The sequence below is a fragment of the Nelusetta ayraudi genome, unplaced genomic scaffold (assembly GCF_046127955.1).
Source record: "Nelusetta ayraudi isolate G7.1 ecotype Tasmania unplaced genomic scaffold, CSIRO-AGI_Nayr_v1 ptg000050l, whole genome shotgun sequence".
Lineage (NCBI taxonomy): Eukaryota > Metazoa > Chordata > Actinopteri > Tetraodontiformes > Monacanthidae > Nelusetta > Nelusetta ayraudi.
The window spans coordinates 119006-143686 of NW_027466100.1; the positions used below are offsets into that span (position 1 = coordinate 119006).

The 24681-nt window shown below is 43.9% G+C and overlaps 2 protein-coding genes across 4 annotated transcripts; both read left to right on the plus strand.

The window, feature by feature from the left end:
• The first annotated feature begins 195 nt into the window (after nucleotides 1-195).
• On the plus strand, nucleotides 196-4900 carry hyal2a (hyaluronidase 2a). 2 transcript variants are annotated; one of them, XM_076037114.1, is made up of 4 exons: nucleotides 196-493; nucleotides 1008-1980; nucleotides 2523-2612; nucleotides 3725-4900. In XM_076037114.1, the coding sequence occupies exons 2-4, from the start codon at nucleotides 1051-1053 to the stop codon at nucleotides 4106-4108; spliced, it is 1404 nt and encodes a 467-aa protein (XP_075893229.1). In that variant the 5' UTR covers nucleotides 196-493; nucleotides 1008-1050; the 3' UTR covers nucleotides 4109-4900. The 2 variants fall into 2 exon arrangements, with proteins under 2 accessions (XP_075893229.1, XP_075893228.1); XM_076037113.1 differs by lacking the exon at nucleotides 196-493 and adding an exon at nucleotides 527-683.
• An 890-nt stretch (nucleotides 4901-5790) lies between these two features.
• Nucleotides 5791-9112, plus strand: hyal1 (hyaluronidase 1). 2 transcript variants are annotated; one of them, XM_076037105.1, is made up of 5 exons: nucleotides 5791-6036; nucleotides 6188-6201; nucleotides 6313-7223; nucleotides 7314-7403; nucleotides 8170-9112. In XM_076037105.1, exons 3-5 carry the CDS (start codon nucleotides 6315-6317, stop codon nucleotides 8494-8496), a joined length of 1326 nt encoding a protein of 441 aa, XP_075893220.1. In that variant the 5' UTR covers nucleotides 5791-6036; nucleotides 6188-6201; nucleotides 6313-6314; the 3' UTR covers nucleotides 8497-9112. The 2 variants fall into 2 exon arrangements, with proteins under 2 accessions (XP_075893220.1, XP_075893219.1); XM_076037104.1 differs by lacking the exon at nucleotides 6188-6201.
• Nucleotides 9113-24681: the final 15569 nt, after the last annotated feature.

Consider the following 24681-nt stretch of genomic DNA (forward strand, 5'->3'; position numbering starts at 1 on the left):
TCAGCGTAAAAACGTCATCTGTGGGTACGGTAGTATTTTTAGAGATGCCCCGCGAAGTTGTGAGCCTTGACATTGCCCGTGACGGGGTGTATCTGTTTCACACTGGCATCGAGCGGAGGCGCAACTTTTTTCTTTTTTTTTTTTTTTTGCCTCTTCTTCTTGTCGGACTGTTTCATTCAGCCGCGTGCCGGCACACGGGGAAACTTTCTGACAAAAGAGAACCCGTTGGAAGCAAACACTGACTCGACAGTTCATTCTGCGGTGTATGCAGCGTCGCGATAAAAAAAAACAAACAAAAAACATCGAGGTAGCGGGGCAAAGTCGCTGACAGTATCCTTAGGATGTCCGGTTTGTTCGGCCTCCCCCCCCCCCCGTTTCCCGGTGCGAATGGAACGTCCTGAAAGTGGCTCGGCAGCGAAGGCAACTGACTGACTGACTGACAACATCGCGGGGGGGCAACGGCTCAGACTTTGGAGGAGTTAACAGACCACAGGTACTATTTCAAACAGGTCGTCGTCGTTTTTTTTTTTTTGTTTTTTTTTTGTTTAAATATCGACTCTCCCCTTGTTTTCCCTTGTTTTTGTTTGTTTCCCATTAAGTGCGAGGAACAATGCAAAAAGCGGAGCTTAAACGGACTTAAACTGAATTGTTTTTTGGAATGTTCCTCCAGTCTGTCAGTAAAGGTAAGGTCCTCTATGCTGTAGAAATAATAATATTAAAGGACGGACACATGTTTATTCAAACCGAGGAAGTGGACACCTCTGTAATCAAGAGGCAACAGGATGAACCTGATTAGATCTGCCGGTTCTCTTATTAAAGGGCTCCTTTTCAAAATTATTCCAAGCTGTTTAGTAACACCATTTGGAGTATACAACAAAGACTGGCAATGTGAGGATTGGAACAGAAGTTAAAAATAAAATAAAATAAAAAGTTACAATTTTTTTTTGGCCCATTTTATTTGTCAGTCCAACATCGCTGAATGAATAAATCTCTCTTGTGTCTCACAGAGCTGAGAGCAGCGACCTTGTCTGTCTATTCCCATCTGAAGACATGTCACACTGGACTCTGCTAGACTCCAGAATGCTGCTGTTCACCCTGCTGCTGTTGGACTGTCTTTGTGCACTGGGATTAAATTCCACGAGATGGCCACTATACCCCCAAAAGCCTTTGCTCTTGGCTTGGAATGCCCCGACTGAGGACTGTAGCCCTTACCACGGTATACACTTTCAGTTGGACTATTTCCAAATTGTGGCCTCACCCAACGAGGGATTTGTGAGACAGAACCTCACCATCTTCTACCGGGACCGCTTAGGGCTGTACCCATTCATTGAACCAGATGGGACGCTGGTGAACAAGGGGCTTCCTCAGTTGGCCAGTCTTGAGGAGCACCTGAGGAAGATGCAGGAGGGAGTGCAGAAGTATATACAGGACACAGAAGCCAAGGGTCTGGCTGTTATTGACTGGGAGGAATGGCGCCCACTCTGGGTACGTAACTGGGACTCCAAACACATTTATCGTAAACGTTCTCAGGAGCTGGTGCAGCAGAAGAAACCCAATTTGCCTTCAGACCAGGTGTACAAAACGGCTCAGCAGGAGTTTGAGAGGTCTGCCAGGACGTTCATGCTGGAGACCTTGAAGCAGGCGAAGCACCTGAGGCCCAACCAGCTGTGGGGTTTCTACCTGTTCCCCGACTGCTACAATCACCACTACATGCGCACTCTGGAGAACTACACCGGTCGATGTCCTGACGTGGAGATGGCCCGCAATGAGCTGCTGAACTGGTTGTGGACCGAGAGCACGGCACTCTTCCCCTCCATCTACATGGGTACAGTGCTACGTTCCAAACCCGCCGGACGCCAGTTTGTCCGGAACCGAGTAAAGGAAGGGATGCGCCTGGCATCATCAGGCGAAGGGTTGGCACGTCCTGTCTTTGTGTACACCAGGCCCACTTACGCCAACTCCCTGGAACCGCTGACAGAGGTGACTGCACTGTCTTAGAATCACTGCCACTGTTGAACTTTACACTCTTTTCCTGAAATCCCCCCCCGCCACTTTTCCATTTCCAGTGCTGAGTAGTGGCATATTTGTTGCGACAGTCTTTAATGATAACTTGTGTTTTAAGGCATATCAGCCTTTTATCTTGCTAAAAAACAGACTAGCTATTACCCTGAGCCTCCCCTCTCCCACTTTAATTAGTACATGCTTATGTTTTTCTTATCAGCAGCTACAGTCCCTTCCTGTTCTGGTGTTACTGACACCCAAATACCTCTCATTTATGTGAAGCGGGTAGGGTGGCGTTGGTCTGTTTGAAAAATTCACTAACACTTCATAGCCCGTTTCCTCATGAGAGTTAAGACCCTTGAGCAGCTGTTTACATACAGAAGCTTATTTCACGCTAACATTTTGACCCGGTTATAATGATACTCGGCTCTGCTGTATATTTTCCTGTATTGGCCCCCTAAGTTGTCTAAATGTGAAAGGTTGAACGCAGAAGTATTTAACTGGGATATCATCTTTTACAGTATGACCTTGTCTCTACCATCGGGGAGAGTGTGGCTCTGGGAGCAGCTGGGATCATCATGTGGGGAGATGCGGTTTATACAAGCAACAAAGTAAGTGCTCATGCACTAATTATGATGAAGGAGTGAATTTTTTTTTTAGACTCAAATAATACAGTCAAGCACGGAAATTAACATCTGGCCCCCAGTTCTTTGTGGTCCAGTCACCCAATTAGCCTGAAGTTCATGCCTCAAGCAAGGGGCTTCGTGTCTTCAAATCCACATATGCTTAGCTTTGTTTTGGTGTTGCTGTTTTTTACAGCTATATTTTAAAAGCTTGAAAATTCAGAGAATTTCCCACTGTAATTCATCTGCTTATATTACATGTACATAATATTTCCATTATGTTAAATTGCTGTTAGTTACCAGAAGAGGATTGAAAGACGAGATTAGATGCCAAATTATAAACATGCCTTTTTGGCTTAAGCGTTGTTGTTGTTTTTTTTTTTTTAAGCCTGACTTGGGTGAAATTTCTTCTTGAATATCACACACATAATTCACATTTTACAAAAAAATAACTCTTACCCAGGTCATATTACAGAGGTGGGATTGTATGAAGACATTGGCAATTTTAACAAAACGTGCCAGTGTCATTAAGTCATGCGTGTGCATGTGTAATCATCATGCACACATTTTGTACATCTTCCTTTAAATATAGTAGATTTGATTTGAAATTTGATTCTGATTTAAATTGTCAATCAAGGACATTACACCTAACCACATGTTCAGATTTGATCTCAAGTAAGTACATTTAGACAATTGTTCAGCCATCAAAATGTTTTAAAGAAACCCTATGTAGTTTTCTACTCTAAAATTAAGTCATCTGACTGTTCATTGTTCATTCAACTGACCTGGTAGAGGACTTTCTGGGTATCCGCCTAGGAGCTTTTTCTCAAGAACACGTCTGTCCACTTTCTTCCCTGGCTTCTCTCCCCTCTGCCATCCCCTCTTGGCTACTTTGTTTTTGGTTTCTTCAGTGCCTCTACCATCGCAAACATGCAGAAACTAATGAGCAAGCTTCTCACAGTCGGGCAAATGACTTGGATGTGGAACATGTAGTCTTTCCACCAGTTTAACATGGAAAGACTGCAGTGTTGCTATAACCCCGCATTCGGTATTGATGTGATAAAGGCCTTGCAGTGCTGATCTAACCCTTTTCTGTCCAGACCACCTGCTCCAACCTGAATGTTTACCTTCAAACTCAGCTGAGTCAATACCTCCTCAACGTCTCCACGGCAGCAGAGCTATGCAGCCGCTCTTTGTGTGGTTTTCACGGCCGCTGCCTGCGCAAAATTCAAGACAGCGATGTCTACTTGCATCTGAACCCCGTGACCCACAGTATCCACAGCGGGGATGGCAAGTCAAAGGTCACAGGTGAGCTTGATGAGCAAGAGAAGACGAGGTTCAAGGAAGAGTTCCAGTGCCAGTGCTACAGTGGCTATGAGGGCGAGCACTGTGAGCGGTCTAACATGCCGTCTCAAGCCACAAAAACGTCACCACTGCATTTTGTAATTTTACTGATTTTATCGCTGCACCTTTGTGCAATGTAAATAGACATAAATAGTTTTTTTTTAATTGGTTTCAGAATACACAAGCTGACTGAAGTGTAGTTTTTTTTTTTTTTTTTTTTTTAAAGTCGCACAAAGCATAATTTTCATCTTTTAAAGGCTGTTATAGATGACACTATGGGATGATTTTACAAATACACTCTGAAAATGAAAATGCTATGTGTGTTTATAACTTTTAACCTTTTTGAACAACTGCGAAAAGGACTGTTTACATTTCCTGCTAGGTCACTGTTTCCCAAAGTGTCAAATTCCAAGGTTCCCAGAGAGAGTTTATTTTCCCCCACTCCGATGAATAAATTGAAACGTGACATTGACTGTGCAGTCAAAGTCAAGTTTATGCACTTAAATGTCATGATGTCATAGCACAATAAATTTGAAGTGCATGATCATATTTCACCTGACCTCTCTCTGACATCTGATGTTTTTTCTTGGACACATTTACAGTGTTAGTATTTATTTGAATGTACATTTGCTGTTTTATATGTTTATCTTTTTTTTTTTTTTTTTTTTTTAATCTAAAACTTGACTACTAGTTTCTTTTTTACTTATAAAAGCACTGCTCTATTTTTGCAAAAACATTTCTTTCAAATCTGTTTTTATTAATTGATTGACGCCAGCTGGTAAAAAAAAAAAAAAATATTTACCACCATAAGCAATGTAATGGAAACTTTCTATCACTGTATGTGCCAAAATTTCACCTGTATCACAAGCCCAGTTTTAAACTGTGGACATAGTTGACTCTCCCAGGTAAATAAACATCTCCTTAAAATCTCATTGTGTACTCTGTTTTATATGCATATTGCCAAAGATAAATAAGGCAATTTACTAGAATACACCTTAATGGCACTTTTTCAGATACCTTTTATTTAGCTTCACTGAGTTATTGCACACAATAAAAATCACGTCTGGGTGGGGTGAGGGACTGCTCAACTATGTCAGGAAGGGCAAACCCAGTCGGTCTTAGGGGAGGAACCCATTATGAAGCCTGCTGTACCCCATCCTCGTGTAATTGTAGGGTGCTGTTAAGCCAAGATGTATTTTTAGTTATTTTAAGTGTTGACGCGGGCATGTATTTACATTTAAAGGAGAACGAGTTCATTGCAGTCTGCATTACAACAATTACCACTGAGAATCTATCCTGACTGACTACCCCCCATTCTCTTTCCTCTTTCATTGATCGATTTAATTTTAATCCAATTGTAGTATTTTCATCTGTATGTACTCAAACGAAGAAGCAAACAGCATTGACGGCACGCTTTCTTTCTTTCTTTCTTTCTTTCTTTCTTTCTTTCTCTCTTTCTTTCTTTCTCTAAATGTGCTTCCTAAACACTCATCTTGCTTGGTTATAACTAGTTCCTGTGCTCACGTGATTGACTGGGGAAAAAGCCGTACGCGCTTTCGATTGGTCGTTGTCAGGACCGACTTCGAGATTTGAGGCTAACTCCGCCTACTTCCTCATAGCGTAATTCCCCCTAACTACGGACGCCGATGTGGATGCTAAATATACGGTTAAAATGAGCGACTACACCCCCCCCCCCCTTCAGGGAATATGTATGTAGGAAAGGATTACACTTGATGTATTATTAACATAGACATTAAAAACAACGTTAATTAATCAAACTGACTGATAGTCATTCAACGAAACCCCCCCCCTTGTCTATTTTTTTTTTTTTTTTTAGCTTCAACGAAATGTTGTTCACTCGTTTTTTTTAGTATTATTTTTGTCAACTTTATTTGAAGTCACAACATTGACAGATCGTGAGTCATCACCCTCGAGTTCGTCTGGTTTGACACTTCCTGTTTTGCCGTGGATCATGAGACCGTTGCGCACACAGCAACAGCAGCAGCAGCAGCAGCAGGAGGAGTAGCCAGTCCTCACAGTATAAACCCAGAGGCCACTTTCAGGGAGGGTAAGTGGATGTTTGTGTCTGCACGCCCTCTTAAAAGACGTAAACTTTACTCCTTGTGAGATATCGATGTCGCGACTTGCTCAGTGTTCTGTCTGTGGTCGTTTTGCACTGTTGCTGAACAAATAATTTAACTTTGTCTAACTTCAATTAGCTCAAACTGTGAAGGTAAGTTGTGTTAGGTTCCTTTTTTTGTTTTTGTTTTTGTCTTAACACTTTGTCTTAAGAGGTGCTTGCTTGTGAGTCCCCCTTCCTCTATAATTTTGTCGTTCTTGGCAGTGATGGCTTCCTCCAATCCCCGACTGCTGCTTTTCCTCAATCTGGTCTGCCTGACCGCAGCCCTGCGCTCTTCTGCGTCATCCTTCTCCCAGTTGCCTTTCCTCACAGTATGGAACGCCCCCACCGCCAGCTGCCTTTCCCAACATAACGTGAACCTGGACCTGGGCGTGTTCAGCATCGTCTACAACCAGAACGAAACCTTTTTGGGTGAAAACATAACCATCTTCTACGAAGGCAAGCTGGGCCTGTACCCCAGTTACGCCGGCCAGACACGTCCCATCAACGGAGGAGTTCCGCAGAACGCCAGTCTGGACCGACACCTCAGTGTGGCCCGAGAAGACATCAGCACCTACATCCCTGATGAGGATTTCGAGGGCCTGGCTGTGGTGGACTGGGAGAGCTGGAGACCTGTGTGGGAGAGAAACTGGGACAGCAAGGAGGTGTACTGGAAGGCGTCGAGGGAACTGGCGAGGGCCGAGCATCCCCACTTGAGCCCGGAGAGAATCGACGCTGCCGCCAAGCAGGAGTTCGAGAGTGCGGCGAGGAACTTCATGGAGGAAACGCTGAAATTGGCTCAGAGGCAGCGGCCCAACGGGCTGTGGGGATATTACGGCTTCCCCAACTGTTACAATTCCTACAAGGAAAATAACGCCAACTACACAGGCGAGTGTCCGGCCAGAGAGATGAAGAGGAACGACCAGCTCCTGTGGCTGTGGAACGTGTCCTCCGCACTGTATCCCGACATCTACCTCAAACTTCTGTTTCGAGACCTGGACAGAGAAGTCTTACTCTACACCCACCACCGCCTCTGGGAGGCTCTCAGAGCCAGAGCTCTGCTGGGCCCTGCAGCCCCGCTGGTGTTCCCGTACAGCCGCATCGTATACACGTACACGCTGGAGTTCCTCTCCCAGGCAAGGAGCGGGCGGTCATTGTCGTCGACGTGATCGCATGATGCTGTCTTGAATGGGCTAAATGATGTGGGTTTTTGTTTCCTTCCGCAGAAGCACCTGGTCTACACCATCGGAGAGAGTGCGGCGCTAGGGGTTGCAGGCATCGTGCTTTGGGGCGACCATAACCTTGCCAATTCCAAGGTGGGGTAGCGGAACGTCACCACGCTCCTGCCCTCCAACTCTGCTAGAAAATGCCACTTCAGAGCCATTTTCAGATCTATTTTCATAATGTCTGTTTGTTTTTAATCATCATGACACCATTAGTCAACCTCAAACTCTCCACAAAAAGAATATTTAGCCCTCTGTTTGCAAAAGCAAAAGTTGCCATGAGGCGGTGGCAGAGGATGTGACAAACACCTGATTGTTAGTAACCAAGGAGAGGTATCGCTGCCCCTTGTGACAATAGGAGGATTTCCTGAATTGTGTGTTTTTGCACACATCTCTCAAAAGTGGAGCAAACAAAAGAATCAAAGGATGAAGTTGTCATTTCAGTTGTCAATCAGTTGATTGATAAGCCTGTGACATCAGCTTCCCAGACTTTAGTTTTATGATTAGACGTTTTTTTTTTCTTTTTAGATCATTTTGCCAAGTGAAAACATGAAGTTTTGTGAACATGATTTTGGTTTGAATTGCGCTCAGGTTAAATGTCTGATATTTTTTTTTTGAGATTTTAAAGATTTAATTCTGAGCCTCAGAAAAACAAACGTTCACTGGGAAGAATGTGCTGTTATTCTCTTGTATTTCCTATCAAAAGACCAAAAGTGCCTCTTTTTTGTTCGCAAGCATGTCCTGTGTCTTGGATTAGATTAAAATACTTGTCTAAAATAGGCAGTGATCTTACCTGTTGGAAATGTGGCCTTTAAGAGGAACCAACCTGTTCTTCCGCTGTGTCTTGTCCCATGTTCAGAACACCTGCAAAGCTGTCGAGTTCTTCATCGACAACACTCTGGGCTTCTACCTGGTCAACGTAACGTCAGCTGCTAGTCTATGCAGCAAGACGTTGTGCTCCTCCCAGGGAAGGTGTCAGAGGAGGGACCCGGTCTCCAGGGCGTACCTCCACCTGGACCCCAAGGCATGGAAGGTCACGTTGGAGAAGGGACCGGCGGGGGGAAGGAGGTACAAAGTTCTAGGACAGATGAGCGCACAAGATGAGGTGTTTTTTAAGAGCGAGTTTCGGTGCCAGTGCTACCACGGGAGGGCTGGGAAGAGATGCTCCAAAGCTGTTCGAGGATAAAAGACTTAACTGGACTGAGATAATCCAATGACGACATCAAAAGCAAAAAGGAATGAAAAGAATGCTAAAAAGAGAAGCTCCAAGGTGATCTTGACCAAGCTTGGCTCACAGCTACCTTCATGCTCCTGATCCTCTTTGAACTTTCCAATTCTTTCATCGGCGTTACGCATATGTTCCAGTACAGTGTACTTTCTTCTTTATTTATGTGACAAATGATTGTGCATTCTATTAAAATAAGTCATCTTAACTTTTAGAGGATTTACTCTTTCTCTTTCTTTCTTTTTTGTCATTGGAACAACTCAGCAATGAATTGAAGTAAAAAAGATTAATTTAGAGGTATTTGAATCAATTCTTCTGTTAATACAGTTGTCAGAATGAGGAAAAGAACGAGCTTATTGCTTTTTGATTGCAATTGTTTTGTGTTTTTTATCTCTACCACACAACAATAGAAAACTCTTATTGGCATCTACTTGGTAATTGACCTCCACACTGATGTATGAACAGCATGTTTATTGTTAATCTGTTTAGTTCAGGCTTCTTAGCTTTTACTTAATATTTTTGTCCTGTTGCTTTGTAATCCAACTGATTTAAATAAAGGACCAATGTGTAAGAGTCATCAGCTTCTAATTTTAATGAAGCATATTGCGAACAATGTTATTATTCATCGCTTTTTTTCCTCTGACGTCCCACTTGATCTCACATCTGCTTGATATCTCCACGTGATATCAATGAATTCCTGTAAACTCTGAGCACATCCATGTCTGCTTTGTGAATGTCTGGTGTCTGGTGGCGACTTATTAGCAAAGGGAAGGATGATGATGATGATGATGATTACAACATAATTTAAAAGACAAACAAATCTCCATAAAATGTTACACCTTTTACCTTTAAAGCTGTTGCACAGAAATGTGGATTATATAATATGTGTACATGTGTTGCAACAGTACTGGAAACGATAAGAAGCCCGGTACAGTCCTAGATTGACTCGTGTAATTCAAAATTAGGTGAGACTCCAGTACAATGAGGTTTTAACTAAAAAAAAAAAAAAAACAAACCAAAAAAAAAAATCAGATTTTTCCTACAGCTTTTGGGCCTTTGAACTTGTTTTTCTTCTCATGGACAACAGGTGGCACTGTAGGACAGCTGATGGGTGAAATGGAGGAAAGGCTTCAAGGTCAGAGCTTTGGTTTCTAATAGCCACAAGACAAGTCACACAGCTGCAGAGGCAATAAAAAATAGATAATAATAATAAAAAACATTTAACTCAGTTTTTAAGATTCTGATAACAACACGGCCCAACTCTGCAGCTGCTGAAGTGTTCATGATGAATGAATCCCCGCCCGCCACGCACAACCCGCCAGAGGAGGAGATGACCTGGATTTCTTCACCAGCGCTCAGCGTTGTCTTATCTGATAGCTGCCGCATTTTCAAACTGGTGTTGCTGGGAGTTATTTCTGTCCACTGTCCCCCCCGAAGAGAGACACAGCGGACTGATGGGCTCCCGTAAGGCCTCGCCGTCTCCAGCTCAATCACGCCAGGCTGCACTGTCAGGAAATGAGGAGCAGATGGACACTCTCTGACCATGAAAGCTCCTTTTCAGAGCGATGTCTGCAACCGGGGTGCCTCTAAAAAGTAATTTTTGCCCTCTGCAATTGACTTGACCGTTTATTGAGCACGACAAAGTGCTCCGCTGGCTCTTAAAGGCTGAAGACAAATTGAATGTCTGTCCTGAAACCTAATGTCTACCTGTAGTTACTTGATAATGGCAGGAAAAAAAAACCAAAATGAAGCCCTAAACTGATTGACATTCTCCACTGTCTGTCAAGAAGATGCATTATTATTATTATTATTATTATTATTATTATTATTATTATTATTATTTCCTTCACATTTCCTACCTAAAATCCTCTCTTTATCCCAAATAGACAGGATGAATTATAGCATTACCGTGTTGTTCATTTATTTTTATTTTTTTAAAATGAGTTTTGTTTATTAAAAGTTTTTTTTATTTTTTTTAAAGACTTGACCTACAGTGCTAAACTTTTCCTCCTGTCCGCACTGTTGGACAGGAAGCTGTCAAAGGTCCAACTTGCCACAGCTGCCTTATTTCACACAAGTTTTGCACATTACAAAGAGACCCCCTTCATTTAAAATGGACATCTCAAGGCGGAAAAGCCTCGCTGACACGAGTGGACACCAGTGTGGTGTGTTTGTGTGCTTTGAGTGCTCCTCTCTCTTCTCATTGCTCCATCTTCTGTCAGGTCTGGCAGGCTCTTTATTTCTCTATCCTCCCATCTCTGCATTTCTTCATTTGGCGTCTCGCTCTGTCACCTCTCCACGGTCACGTCTCCCCCTCGCCGTGCTGCCTGCTCTGGAGATCGTCTCGCTTGCTCTTGGTTTAATAACAGTTTTGTCACGCTCCGTCTCTTTGTCCTTCAGAGGCGTCGACTGCGACCCGCTATCTTAAAGATCTGATGCGCGCACATGATTTCCTCGCACGCATGTTCGCACACAGTGGCGTATGCTGATCAAGCTCATAAATGGCGAATGGAAGTGTGACTCAGAGGAAAATATTTTGACGTTTGAGCAAATAGGCTTGATGTTTTTGGCCACAGAGGGTTTGGCCAGAGAAACCAATGTCATTCTCCATTCTAGTCTGAAGCTACAAGCAGAATACTAATTACTGCCTGGCCTACAACCTGAAGACGAGTATGAAGCCAGAGTTGATGAGCATGTGAGTTTGTGGGAAGACACGTCGACTAAAGTTGGATCTTGATTCAAAAACTTGTTGATCTTCTGCTTCTAACCATCCAGTGGTGGATCTGCACGCAGGCCTTTAATCAGTTTTAATTGTAGCCCACTTGACCTTCTCTCACTGCACTCCAATTCTGATCAATCACTGACTTTAAGAAAGTGTTTTCGTGCTCATAGCAGATCTCAAAGTGACTCCTGATCTAGTGGAAGGGCGTGGAACACAGCAGACAGCAGTTGCGCTTGCTGTTTTGAAATTTGCAGCACTCACTGCTTTCATCTGTGCCAAACCTGATGTGATGCATCTTTCATTTTACAAGAACAAACAAACTGAAGTCCTTATATCTGATCAAAGGTCCACCGTCTAAAATTTAGCAGCATCTGGTGAAAACAGAAACATACACAATAAGAGTAACAATAGATATGGTGGCACAATATGGACCTGTGGATTTGATCTTTATGTCATAACAACTGCCCAATATTTACAAATGAAAAAATGCTAATAATTATTACTAACTTTACATACACAAGTCATCTTATTTTGATTCAATAGCAATAGACCACTGTAAATATTGCACATTGAACAAACATCGAGCACAATTTTATTGGGTTATGAACTGTAGAGGCGCTAGCAGCTTAATCTATTTGATTTAGAACGTAGTCGGGCCATTAAACTTCTAACTATAGCAGGGAAGAGGTCACAAATGTTTTTACACCTCCGGTTTAAAATTAAAATGGCAATGATGAGTGATAAATGTCGAAAAGGCTGCAGTTATGGTCCACTTTTTCACTCTGAAAGTAACTGATTGTGAGTGAATGAGCTGTAAAAAAAACCCCCGATAGAATGGGGCCCTAGAAGCACTTTTTTTTTTTAATTTTATGACTATCACCGTGTAAGTAAATGAAATCAGAGCAGGGAATCGGAGACATGAAATGAAAAGGCTGGGAGGCGGCGAGCGCCAGAGGTCGCAGTGTCCTATTCCTTATGAGATGGAGCCCTGATATGCCCTCACATTGTGGACTGGCAGAGGAGTCACTGCTAACAGTAGCAGCGGCAGAGGCTGCCACACTGCCTCCTGCAGCGAGGTGCTGCACTGGTTGGCCTTTTCATTTGCGTTAAACTGGCATTGTGCCAAAAATCATTGTGCAACAACCTGTCACGGTGTGTCCCCTTGTCTCTCTGTGTGTGTGTGTTTTTATTTCTGCGGAGGATTTGCTTTCTGCTGCATGCCTCCTGATGAGAGGTGACCTGACAGACTGTCCCATGTGACTTATCCGCAGACGGCTGAAGCTGCGCTCAGCCCCCGCTGCAGGAGCCCGCCAGAGCTCAGAGAACGCCATTTAAGGAGTGAAAGGAAACTTCACACACTTGCACACATGAAAGGCGGCTCCCGCCAAAGTCGCACAATAACCGGGCGGCAAGAGCCATTCAGGTGGAAAATTACACCGGCCAATCAATTGCTAATAGAAAGCTTTTCTTCCGCAAGTGGCCAATGAAAGGCTCCCTGCGAGCTCTTCCCTTGAAACCACAGCCAATCCGTTGCTAGCAGTGCCTTCACTGTCACGTTGATCTTGATAAAATGCAATTATTCTCTACTTTTTTTTATTTTTTCCAGCCATGTATTTTTTATTGCACAGAGTAGTGATGGATGGTGGTGATAAATAAATGCAAGCTAATTGGAAAATAACTAGGGGGATGGAGAGGGAGTCACCTTTATTCAATCTAGCTAACACCATTTCAGTTTGTAATTAATTTAAATATGATTTCCCCCCCCCCCCTCCTCCTCCCTCCTCCCTCCACCTGCATGCTTATAATCGGTTTCAGCGTTTTCCCGACATTCATTTTCTAGGATTTGATCTTGGCCCGTTTGAATAAACATTTTTGCTCCATATTAGTCTGGGTAATGAAGTGGATCTCAGCAGAAAAATGCTTTTGTGAAAGGAGACCGGCGCTGCCCTAGAGAGAGCCACTCTGGTCACCTAAGCAGAGAAACTGCTAATTGTGTCGCAGATTCAATCAAATGCACAATACCGACCCAGGTTTTTAATTTTCTGGTAAAGTATGAATGCCAATAATGAGGAGATAGCAAGTTTCTCCCCCCCCTCCCCCACTGCAAATAACCCCAGAGAGTCCGCGAGGCATTAGCATTGTTTAGCATGCAGTTTCAAACCCTCAAGGTCGAAGTGAACTTTGGTGTATTAACAGATATTATCAGGGTCTACTATTGTGACACATTAGACTGTGATGTGCTGTGGACAGGTGACGCATTTTAATGTGCAAAAACAATTAAAATGGGAAAAAAGTCCTCCTGCCCACAAAAGTCTGCACACGATAACAATGTTCGAACCTTTATATGACGTCCAAATGTAATAGTCAGTAATTCCTGTGTTGAAAAATGTTGTTTAGCATCAAAATTTAGAGCTTAACGCACAAACTGTGACTGATAAGAATGCAATAACTTCAAATAATTGTACTCAGGCCCTCAGCCAGTGTTTGAGTGAGAAGTCCTAACGCGTGAGTGGGCTCACACGACTATAATTGGGTGCACCACTGCCGGCTAATTTAACTTTGATAATCTAATTGTGAAAAACAGCTAATAATCCAAGCTATCAAATAAATGAAGTGGAAGAATAAAATTAGTGACCGATAACGCTCAAATGATGTAAAGTACCTGAGATTTGTACTTGAATGCAGTCTTGAGATAAGTGACCACCGCTCTTGGCTTACCCAGCATTGCCGGATGCAAGGTTTCCTAAACCCTTTGGATTTACGCCTCGTGTCCATCTGGTTAAGAACCCATGCAAAGTGTATGGAAAGGGGACCGCTCCCCTTTAGATAAATATTGGCGGTGCAAGCAGTTGGACGGAACCTCCGTCTATCAGATTCAAAGTGAAAGAGTTGGATATTTATACTGCCTGTTGTGCAAGGTAGCAACAGCTTGAGCCTTCCCATTTGTAGGAGAGATGAGCACCCTGAACAAGGGCCAGTCAACCACAGTTGAGATGCGCCTGGTGCACTCTAACAACACCCCTGCCAAGGTAAGTCAGGAGTAGAAGAGAAAGCTTTTTTCCCCCTGCTGCTAAAATCTTTCTTTCCAACTCTTTTTTTCTGCTCTTTTGTAGCGGGCAAACTTTCACTCCATGTCCGTGGCTTTAAGGGACGCTTGTATCAGTCTCTCACTGTTGTTAGGACTAAAACGATGCTTTGCTGCAACGAAAGACTAAGCTCATCGCCGACACTTCCCGTTTGATGTCGGAAATACGGACGCGTGGGGGGTTTCAGGATTGGAGTCGTTGCGAGGCCTCGTGAGGCCACTTGTCTTTGAGTCAGTGGAAACTCCGGATGCGGCGCACTTCGCTGCTTGGGTCCGCAGGAGAAAGGCTCAATGTTAAAGGGCCTTTATAAACTGAAAAAAAAAAACCAACCCTCTCTCCTTTGCTCGACTCCATAATCTCCCCGTCCTTTTGGAATTATAATGTAGGCTTTGCAGCGTCCCATCAATCTCTATTAAGTGCCAGCAAAAAATTCTCACATGTGCACGAATAAGGTCAACGGAGCGGTCACTTTGAAAACAGCCATTTCCTGACTCCGGGAAGTGTTCGGGGGCCAAACATCACACCCTCAAACACAGAGAAGCCGAGCGGGATTTTAATGGGATTCATGACTCTCTTAATCGACCGCTCGCCCTGTTTTGATTTACCAACTTGTATTTTAAGCAACTCCCACCATCTACACGTACCCCCTCCTACCGCAATACGTTCATTCTGCATTGCGCTCAGTAATATAGTCACCGGGAATCAGGGATTGCTGGTTCTCAACACAAATGTCACGGTGAGTCGTAACCTTTACTGGAGCACGTTATCTGCCCTGATAGCGTGGCCCGGGCCGTGGGACGGGCGAGCGACGCGACGCGATTGGATTTGAAAGGTCCCCCCCATCTGAGTTCGTGCCCGGCGGCAATCTTATCCTCCACAGTTCAGCAGCACCAGCACGTCGCAAGGAAAAAAAAAAAAAAAAAGAAGAAGAAAGTTTCAAGGATCTAATCTGTCCCGCCGCGTTTGCGTCTCAGCCGCCCGCCCAATTAATCAGAGTGCAGAGGGTGGAGAGCAGAGAGGCAGACGGAGGAGGCAGAGGGTCCGTCGGTGCGGGCGGGCGGGCGAGAAAAGACGCGAGCGCGGCGTCCCGGCTGCTCTTCGGGCGGTTGTTTGCAGAAGCGCTGACGAGTGTTTGTCATTGGCGACGTCATGAGTTATGAGAGTGACAAGGCGGCCAAGTGCTTGAACCATCACAGGGCGTCCTTGACGTCAGGCCGGACTGATGAGTGGACGCCTGCGTTACCTTTGAGCAATCCCCCCCCCCCCCTTTTCTTTGCTGCGATATCCTTTTCTATTTATTTTTTTCCCCAGTTTTTTTTTTTTTGCCCAGTGTAATGAATCGTTAACCTGACTCACAAGAGTGGACCGTTTCTTCCTCGTATCCGTCAGACAGCGGGCAGCTCGCAACATGTCACTTCCTGCTTCGGCCACTAAAGGCGGAGCTGATTGGTCGTGCCGTGCCGGGATCGTCTCAAGATGGATGTGCAGGACTTCGGGCTTGAAGTGTGTCGTGTGATCTGACAGCTTTGCAAGGTTGATCAAGTGAGTCACCTCCTAACCCTAACCCACCCCCCCTTTTTTTTTTTAAATTCTGAAGCCATTCACACAAAAATGGATTTTCATTTAAGAAATTACAAAACCTGAATTAATGTGCCAGCAGGGAAATTTGCTTCCTGTTTTTTATATGATATTTGAGGGTAATACAGTATAAAAGCACTGCACCAACTACAATGACCAACAGTAGAGCTGCTGTTATGACTCGTTCCACGTTTGACCTCCACGTCATCTCACATATGTTAAAATACATTCATTTGCAGATTTGCTAAATGTGCAACTGCCACATTGTAATCTTTGCATATTGTGTTTAACTGTTGTGTCCTGTTTCTATGAAAGTTTTGTTCCCATCAGTTTTGTCTTTAGCTTAGGTCACTCAGGTCTGGTCTTGCAGTGCACTTCCTGTTTTATTTTACTGTCAAGGTTCATGTTGTTCCCTCTTCTTTCAGATCTCTGACTTCTGTGCCTTTGATTTTCACCTGTGTCTTCGATGTCCTGCTTTGATTGGTGTCTTTGCAGTCACTCGTGTTCTTTCATGTGATCTGTTTTTGTAACTCTTGCATTACATTTTCCATGATTTTGTGCCATTTATTTATTTTTGACTCCGAGTGGTAATTTAAGTTTTGAAAAAAAATGGATCTTTATTGTACCTCCGCCGTGTTTACTGGCTCCTGCCACTTAGACAAACGTGATAATTACAATATTTTAGCATTCAAGCCCCTGAGATTTTTATTGCCGCTTCTAATTTTGTGAGCGCGTGACGACAAAGAAACCCTCAACTCTGCTGCACAAAGCCTTATTGCGGCCGCGGCCGGCTCTGACTTGTTTGTCTCGGTGTCTGGGTGGGGAACAGAAAGGTACGCTGGCATAACACAAAGGGCAGGACGCTTCCATCGCCGGCATGGAGCCTGCGGCATTGATAAAACTCAGACGTCCTCACCCCTTTGCTCCTCTTAAGCGCAGATAAAACAATGCACTTGAGGCGATAACGCAACACGGGGCCCACGTCCAGCAGACTTGGCAGCATTTAACAGTGTGATGTGACGGATACATAAGACTTTGTGACCCTGTTAGACCGTCTTGGTCCTCTAAATGTCGGGTCCAAAGGAAAGAGGCTTATCCTCTTTAAGGAAAGGGTGAAGGGGACACTTTGAAGTTGCTCTCTCGCTGAATATGTGAAACTATCGGATAGTTTGAGGCTCAGATCATCCAAAAATAATCTAATTACATATGATTACAGGACCCCTCACCAAATACCCCTTTATTACTCTATTTCTGAACACTTGCAAAGGTTTTCTTGGAAAAGGACCTATTTGCATCTGGCAAGAGAGGAATTACGGAGTAACCTGCTGTGCAGCTGAGCAGTTCGTGAGGATTTCTTTTTTTTTTTTTTTTTGCAGCTGCATTGAATTTAATTAAACTGAAGTGTCCATATTTAGCGGGGGTGGTCATCTTATAGTAAATTGCATGTGGATGGCTGCATTATTCACATGGACGGACCTACATGGTGAGTTCCTCCGAGCAGCTTCAATTAATTATAAGATTTGTCGCTTTTGACAGCATGGATTGTTGTTTGTTTGTTTGGTTTTTTTGCTTCAACGGTAATCAGGATTCTGGGCAGGGTTTGGTCTCACAGCAGGGGGCAGTAGTGAATAGAGTTTCCACAGAGACAGAAAATTAGACTTACCTGTTTGTGTCAGCAGTCTACGGCTATTTCAGCTCTGTGTATATTATTTTTTTCAAGCCTTGATGGGATTCCATGGTGATAGATGGATTCCTACAGGCTATTGCTTATATGGCACCACTCTTGCAGTCATACACAAACTGATCACCTGTTCGAGTGCCCACTTGTGCGAGATTTTCCACATTAGAGAGCCATTGTTAGCCATCCATCCTCCTGGATTGATGGAAACTAATCCCCAGGAAGAGGAGACCAAACAGACCCTCGTCTTCTTCTATCTTCACATTTTCCACATTCACTTTTCAAAACTGTACTAAAGCGGCGAATTAGACCGTCAAGGTGGTCTCTTGGCTTTTTTTTTTCATGTCCCTTCACCCCCCAGTTTGTTTGAATTGTAGCTTTCAGTGCTCCAGCAGAGCGGTGTGGCTCCATGGGATGGCACGCTGCTGTCCTTGGGCGCTGTTAAACAGCTCCCGGGCTGCTCAGCCACCGTCCAAATCCTGCGTTTCTGCACCTGTTTCCAAGACAACTGACATTTAAAGGGGCAGCTCTGGTTATTGACTGTCTCTGCCCTTCACTGGCATTCTGCTAGGACCAAGTGTTTTTTGTTTCGAGCTGTCACCGCGACTTCGCTCCGGTCACCAACACACTGTCACTTTGCCAAGCTTGGACGTGCGCCTTAAACATTTTTGACCACCATCAGGGTAAAAATGAATTAAAGCAATTTAAGTTCAGGAAAAGTTTCCAATTGTCAATCGATCGAGTCTAATCCAAGCGCTTTAGGGCTGAAAGTCAATCCAAATGGCGCAAGGTGGCCAGTATAGATTTACTCAAATCTCAAATGAGATGATTTTTTTTAAATTTTATTTCATACTGGAACCCTGGTGAGGATCTCTTAGACAATATATTAAAATAAAAGCAGCCAAGATGAATGAGGCAGAGAATCTGCTCCTGCTCCCATACTCCCCCACCGCTCTCTTCATTCACTGCTCTTTTATGTTATCAACACAGAGCCTGACGCCTCAATCTGGCAACCTATCACCTCCTTCCCGCTGATGATTATGGTAACTATATTCACTACCAGGTAAAACCAGCCATGCAAAAATAATGGGATTTATCCGCCTCGGAATAGCAGCTCTGCTTTCTTTTGTGTCTGGAGGAACCTGATCTTTTAGCAGAGGAATGGCACATTAACGGAGAGCAGAGAGAATGCTTTTATGCTACAAAATCAACTTGAAAGACAAATCTTGGGACCAACTTGACAACAGAGATGTGTAAGTATGCTTTCCTGCACTTTAGGCAGACACGGTTAATGTCGTATTCAACCACAATGATGATGATGGGCCTTTGTTCTGTGAAGCTGCTGCAAGATTTTTTTTCCCCTCTACTGACGCACAAAATGAGCAAAGCGCAAATGAAAAAAACATATAAACCATTTTAATTTCTGACATCTATTAGGATGTAACAGTAGAAAACGATAATACAAAAGCATTTAATATATAAGCATAATTGTTCATGGTCTGTATTCACTTGTATGTGTGGATTTCACTAAAATAGCTCCCCCCCCCCCCCCCCCCCCTTAAAGTGCTGCGACTTTTGATGATTCATCGCCAAAATTTGTTTGGATTTTAAATCCAATAAAAGGACAGAAATATCATCCTGCCATCACTTCTTTTCCATCTTTGATTGCCAGGATACACAGAAAGGTACAGACATTTTTTTTTTTCTTCAACCTAATATGTATTTTTAGCTGGGATCATAATTTCTATTTCATTCCACTTTCCAGCTCCCCAAGTCAAATGAAATACAGCGGCTATGCTCATAAGAAGAACAAAGAGAGGAGACCCCCTTTTTAATTTATCTTCCCGCCACAGAGGAAGAGATGTCTTTAGAAACATTATTAAATAGATGGTACAGATACGTTTAAGTTTTTACCTCAGAGTGAAATGTCTGCAGGAGAAGGCACTCACGGTGCTTTCAAACTTAGTGGGAATTTAGACTTTGATCAGATGTTCAGTTAAATTTAATTTTCCTTTGACTTGCGAAGATTACGCTATCACGCTTTAAAGAGAGACATCGGCAGAAAATTGCTCCGACGACATGCTGAGCCACGGAACAGTTTTACCAAAACCATGTCTCTTCTGGTAAAGTCACGTAGAAATGCTAAGATTACTGCAATCCTTTGGTTCACGGACCTAGCATTTGGCTGTAGAAAATGATAGAAAATTTAAAGACCCGTAAAAGACACAGTAAAAGATTTGGCTTTTGGAATTTCTGGGGAGTTACTTTCCTTGCAATAGAATTGTTAGAAAACACTGGCAGTGATCTTCTTGAATATATGGAACCTTTAAAATTGCATTATGACGACACTATAGTGTTTAAATCCTTTTAATGGGGCCAGGACAATGGATGGTGAAGATAATTACATAGAAGACGTGCATGCACAAACCCAGATGTCACAAAGAGAAGTTACACTTTAATTATTTGACTCTATCTCTGGTGTCATCTGCGTAAAAAATAATAATAATAATAATAATAATAATAATATTTTGTTAGCTGTTCCAACAAATGAGCCAGTTACTATGTCACAACCCAGAATAGCCTCAACCAACATGTAAATAAATCTGACAGAATGGGTTCATAGGAGCAACTCCACTGCATCCATTTACATTTTTATCTGTTTTATATAAGATAAATATTATCTAATCTGGGTATTTTCTTTGTGATGAGTGCCGACATTGTGTGCAAGACGTATCTGGGGGCATTTCTCCTGTTCTGCAAGGGTAAGATTTTCCAGAAGTTAACTGTCAGAATGATTTGTCCGGGCGGGACGCTCCCCACAAAATGTCAGGCGCTGTTACAATGTTTGGGTCTCCTTTTGATGCCATGTGACATGCCTGTAAAGGTCACACGTACAACATATTGTCATGTAGAAAATGACCCATGTTTAGTAAAAGGGGAGACAGATGAATGGCAGCTGGAGCGATACGGCGCCCGAGACTGGACACTGGACACTTGACGGATGTTCACTGCAGCGTGGCTGTGCCTGTGTGCCCGTGCGTGTGTGTGCAAGCGTGCGTGTGTGCTCTTTCCACAAGGACTTTTCTGACTCTTTAGTTAAGACTGGTTCTCACGCGTCCAATTGTGTTGTCTGTGCGTGTAAAAGTCATTCATTTAAGAAATAAAGAAATTCCTAAATTTCAGCAAAGCTAGTGATGCTATCCCAATTAGCAATGATCAGCACAGCTAACGACATCTTGCTTCCAAAGCTGGTTTTGTCTTGAAGAAATGGAGTTTATTTGAAGCTTGGCTAGCCTAGTCAAGCTTGGCTAGCCTAGTCGGATATTATGATGCTAGCATTCCATTCTGTAACACAGGCAACGTAGAGTCGTGTAACTTTTGGCTACTCTGTGGAGGAAGGATATTCTCTAATAGAACGTGAACTTTGAGAAAAACAGTAACTGAGCACTAAGGTTCGCGCGACCGTCGCACGGGCAGAAATAACGCAAGAAGTCCACTCAGCAATTTTTACTCGATGAATATGTAGACGACGGGCATTTCTGACACAACATGCAAAACATAGGTAGAGGGGATGGAAATAAATATTTCCAGTAAGCGCACTGTGATTTACCAAAGCTAAAAACTGATTGTGGCTGTTAGTTTGGTGTGTTTATTTAGCACCTTTGAGAGGCAGGCGCACCACCCTGGTTACACACAGGACAACACATGTTGACCGGGTTGCAGACATGATTGATCTAGTTCAAAGCCACTTGTACTGAGCCCCTTTGCTCCTTCTGAGTGCATGTGCCACCCTCCCCATGTGTATGTATGTAAGCATGTATATTTTGGACAATTAAGTGTTTTTTGTCAGATTTTCCCCCTTAGTTTATTGTTTCAATGCCTCATGCCATTGATGTCTACTGTCTACCCTAGACACAGCGCTAACCAGCGCCGACTTTGACGGCCAGAATTGCCCGACAGAACACAACAACGGCAACAGTTGTCACCTCCTGTGACGCTGTGTGACATTGTACAGCCCTGCTGTTACAGTTACGTGGCTGCAGTCATGTTTTGCATGCGGTCACTCCGGTTGTCCCATCTTCAGCCTCATGGATGCGATGGACCACCGGCGCGGTGGGCGACGGGAGAGACGCGGCCTCGACTCGGCCGGTGGACGACAACAGAATTGTTGGCCACGGCAATATTTGAAAACATGTATGAGGACTGTGAGTGTACTGTGACCTCAAGCAACTTTTTGTTTTAAGGCTATTTGCAAAGTACAGCTGCTGAATCGTGTCGATAAACTGTTAGCCACCACCGCTAACTCCATGTTCTGCTCCTGTGGTGTGTTCGCTGGCAGGGAAACTGAAGAGGCAGAATCGCTGCCTCTTCAGTTTCGCTCCCTATAGTTATTTTAACGCTGCTACAAGTCAACATTATTAAACAAAAATCATTCTAAGCACTACTAAAATGTCTTGCAAAAAAGCAAAACAAAAACACGGTCAATACAAAAAGTAAAACCTATGGTTCTGGGGACATGGAAGGCACAACAAACGTCCAGGAACCTTCGGTCCACCTTGCAGCCGTAACTCCACCCATCTGCTCAGGTAGTCACCAAGCCATTGGAAACGCGCCCCTACCGAGCCGAGTAGAGCCAGCGTAAACACGCCCTAAGTGTGTGCAAGCAGTTTGGCGGCCCTTACTTCATCCATCCATTTCAAAACCCGCTTCTTCCTGATCTCGGGGTTGCAGGGGGGTCAGCTGGAGCCTATCCCAGCTGTCATAGGGCGAAGGCAGGGTGACACCCAGGACAAGTCACCAGTTCCCCCTTATTTCAAAACTTAGTAAATCACCTGTGACTTGTTGAGCCTTCCAGGGTTTTGAACCATCTCCAAGTCCAATGCTTCTGGAATTTCCAGGTAAATGTACACCCTGGTCTCACTGTTGACGGGGCTCATAAGCAGGATGCCAAAGTCAAAGACAAAAAAAACAAAACAGTGAAGGTTAGAAAGATTAAGAAGCGGAGCCAATGATGCTGAGGTGGACCGGCCTTTTGTCCCTCTGTGGGCTGACGCCACCTTCCCGCCGCGTCCTTTTGTTCTCCCTGCTTTTCTCTCTGCCTCTTCCACTCTCCTCTTCCCTGCGTCGTCTCCCTGATCGGGCGGCAGACAGCGTGTAAGTGCTCGAACCCGGAGAAGTCTCGGGGAGCTCTCGTGATTGGCTGTGCTCCGCGGCACAGTTCACAATCGATTAAGGCACGGTGAGCTCCCGTTAACAGCTTTTCTCCGCCGCTCCCGTGGCTTTGATACTGTCACACCGACTCCAACTTTGCCCTTAACCCTCCGACTGCCGCCTCCCCTCTTTCACTCTGCGTCCTTTCATTTCCAAAGCCACCCCCACCTCCTCCGCCCGACTCCCCACCCACCCCGAACCTCTCACTCCGTTGCTGCTCCAAAGGCATTTCTTAACAGGCATCACTGTGGGCCGCCTTTCTCCTTTCGGTCTATTTTTTCAGTGTTCTTACTCTGAAGTCAGTGCCAGCCTCTCTCCCGCCTTGCTCACCTTGTACTGTCATCCTAAATTTCACTCAGTTTTCTGTCCCCGGGGTGGGAGGAAGGAGAACAAAAAGACAGAGAGAAACAGAGATGAAAGTGAGAGACGTGCTTTACGGCGAATCACGCGGGAAGTTGCCAGACATAATGGATGGTGTCCTCACGGTTTGAATAATGCGGGATAACCTTATATGCAGAGACAAACTGTGGAACCCCATGCAAATGAAATATTGGCCCCAAAGAAGATTTGAAAGGCACTGGATGAATTGCAGGCTCATTATTATGCACGTGACAAAAGTAGAGTGCACTGAACCACACTCTGCTCCCCGGTCTCTGCATTGCATGATGAACTGCTCATTTCATCTCAGACTGACAAAAAAAAAACTCAAAATGTGCAGTATTGTGGAAGGAAAGGCAGCAGTATGCATGCACACAGTCCAAAATCATTAAGATAATTAGGAAGAAAAACTGCCCGCTGTTTTTATGCATGAAGCCAGACTTCACAACAAATTGACGCTGCCGTCTTTTTTTCAAGTGATATCACCTGGGCCAGCATGGTCTGCCTGTTGAATTGTTTCACGTGTCCACGTGCTATAATTCTCTGTCTGGGAATTTGCCCATGGAGTAGCCCATGGTTGTAGGAGAGGTGGAATTTTAGTTTGAAAACTGGCCAATTTGATTTTTTTTTTTTACTACTAGTGGGACCAGATGGTGATGTTTTCCTGAACATCTGAAATGAAAAGTCAGGGTTCCAGCAAAGGCACTGAAGTTACAGGCCTGAAATCTTAAACAAAATATTCACAAAGGGGGGGAAAAAAAACATTTTTTTTTTTAGCTTCAGCAAATTAGATAGCAGACAAGAAGCAAGAACAAAACATTAGCTTTTAGGAAAATATATCAGTTGAATTTGTAGCCAGACCAGCGCCCTCCCTGATGTGAAGGACAAAGCTTTTATTACATAAACCACATGAGAGGAATTAAGATGATTCACTCATCTTAAGAAAGAGAAATCAGTCATTTAGATGATCTTCACTCCCACTGGGAAATGTCGTGATGACTCTGCTATGGATGCCAACCGCAGAGCGGAAGGAACTTTATGCTCTGGCCATTCAAGTCAAAACTACAGCATGTTTGCAGTTGCCTTTACAGGAATCAGTGCTTTACGCACAATAACAGAGTCTGACCTAAGCCACGACATGACAACGCAAAAAATACACTATTTCACATCTTAATTTACTGTTAGGTAAAAAATTCTGAAGTCACCATGTGTACATTAAAGTCAGTCTTTTCCGCCTAGTGTCAACCGTATGTGTGTGTTGGGCAGGTTAAATACATTAGCACAGAATGAACGTCTTGGTTTTCTTTTCCTCTCTTGCCGGCTATCAAAGTGACAATACAATGCAGCCTACGATGCCGCAGAACGACACGGCTCTATTCTCACCACGTGGCTTCTGAAATGAAATGAGAATCAGCGCGTTTACGCTTGACGGGAAACAGTTATTCAAACAAAGCGGCTCGAAAATGTTTTTTAGAATTTTCAGCCTCGTGCGG

Bases quoted from the DNA above. Each gene is read 5' to 3' on its own strand.
- hyal2a (XM_076037114.1), top strand. From the start codon at position 1,051: ATGTCACACTGGACTCTGCTAGACTCCAGAATGCTGCTGTTCACCCTG. The intron at 1,981-2,522 runs GTGACTGCACTG...CATCTTTTACAG, and splicing joins CCCTGGAACCGCTGACAGAG to TATGACCTTGTCTCTACCAT. The intron at 2,613-3,724 runs GTAAGTGCTCAT...TTTTCTGTCCAG, and splicing joins CGGTTTATACAAGCAACAAA to ACCACCTGCTCCAACCTGAA.
- hyal1 (XM_076037105.1), top strand. From the start codon at position 6,315: ATGGCTTCCTCCAATCCCCGACTGCTGCTTTTCCTCAATCTGGTCTGC. The intron at 7,224-7,313 runs GCAAGGAGCGGG...TTCCTTCCGCAG, and splicing joins CGCTGGAGTTCCTCTCCCAG to AAGCACCTGGTCTACACCAT. The intron at 7,404-8,169 runs GTGGGGTAGCGG...TCCCATGTTCAG, and splicing joins ATAACCTTGCCAATTCCAAG to AACACCTGCAAAGCTGTCGA.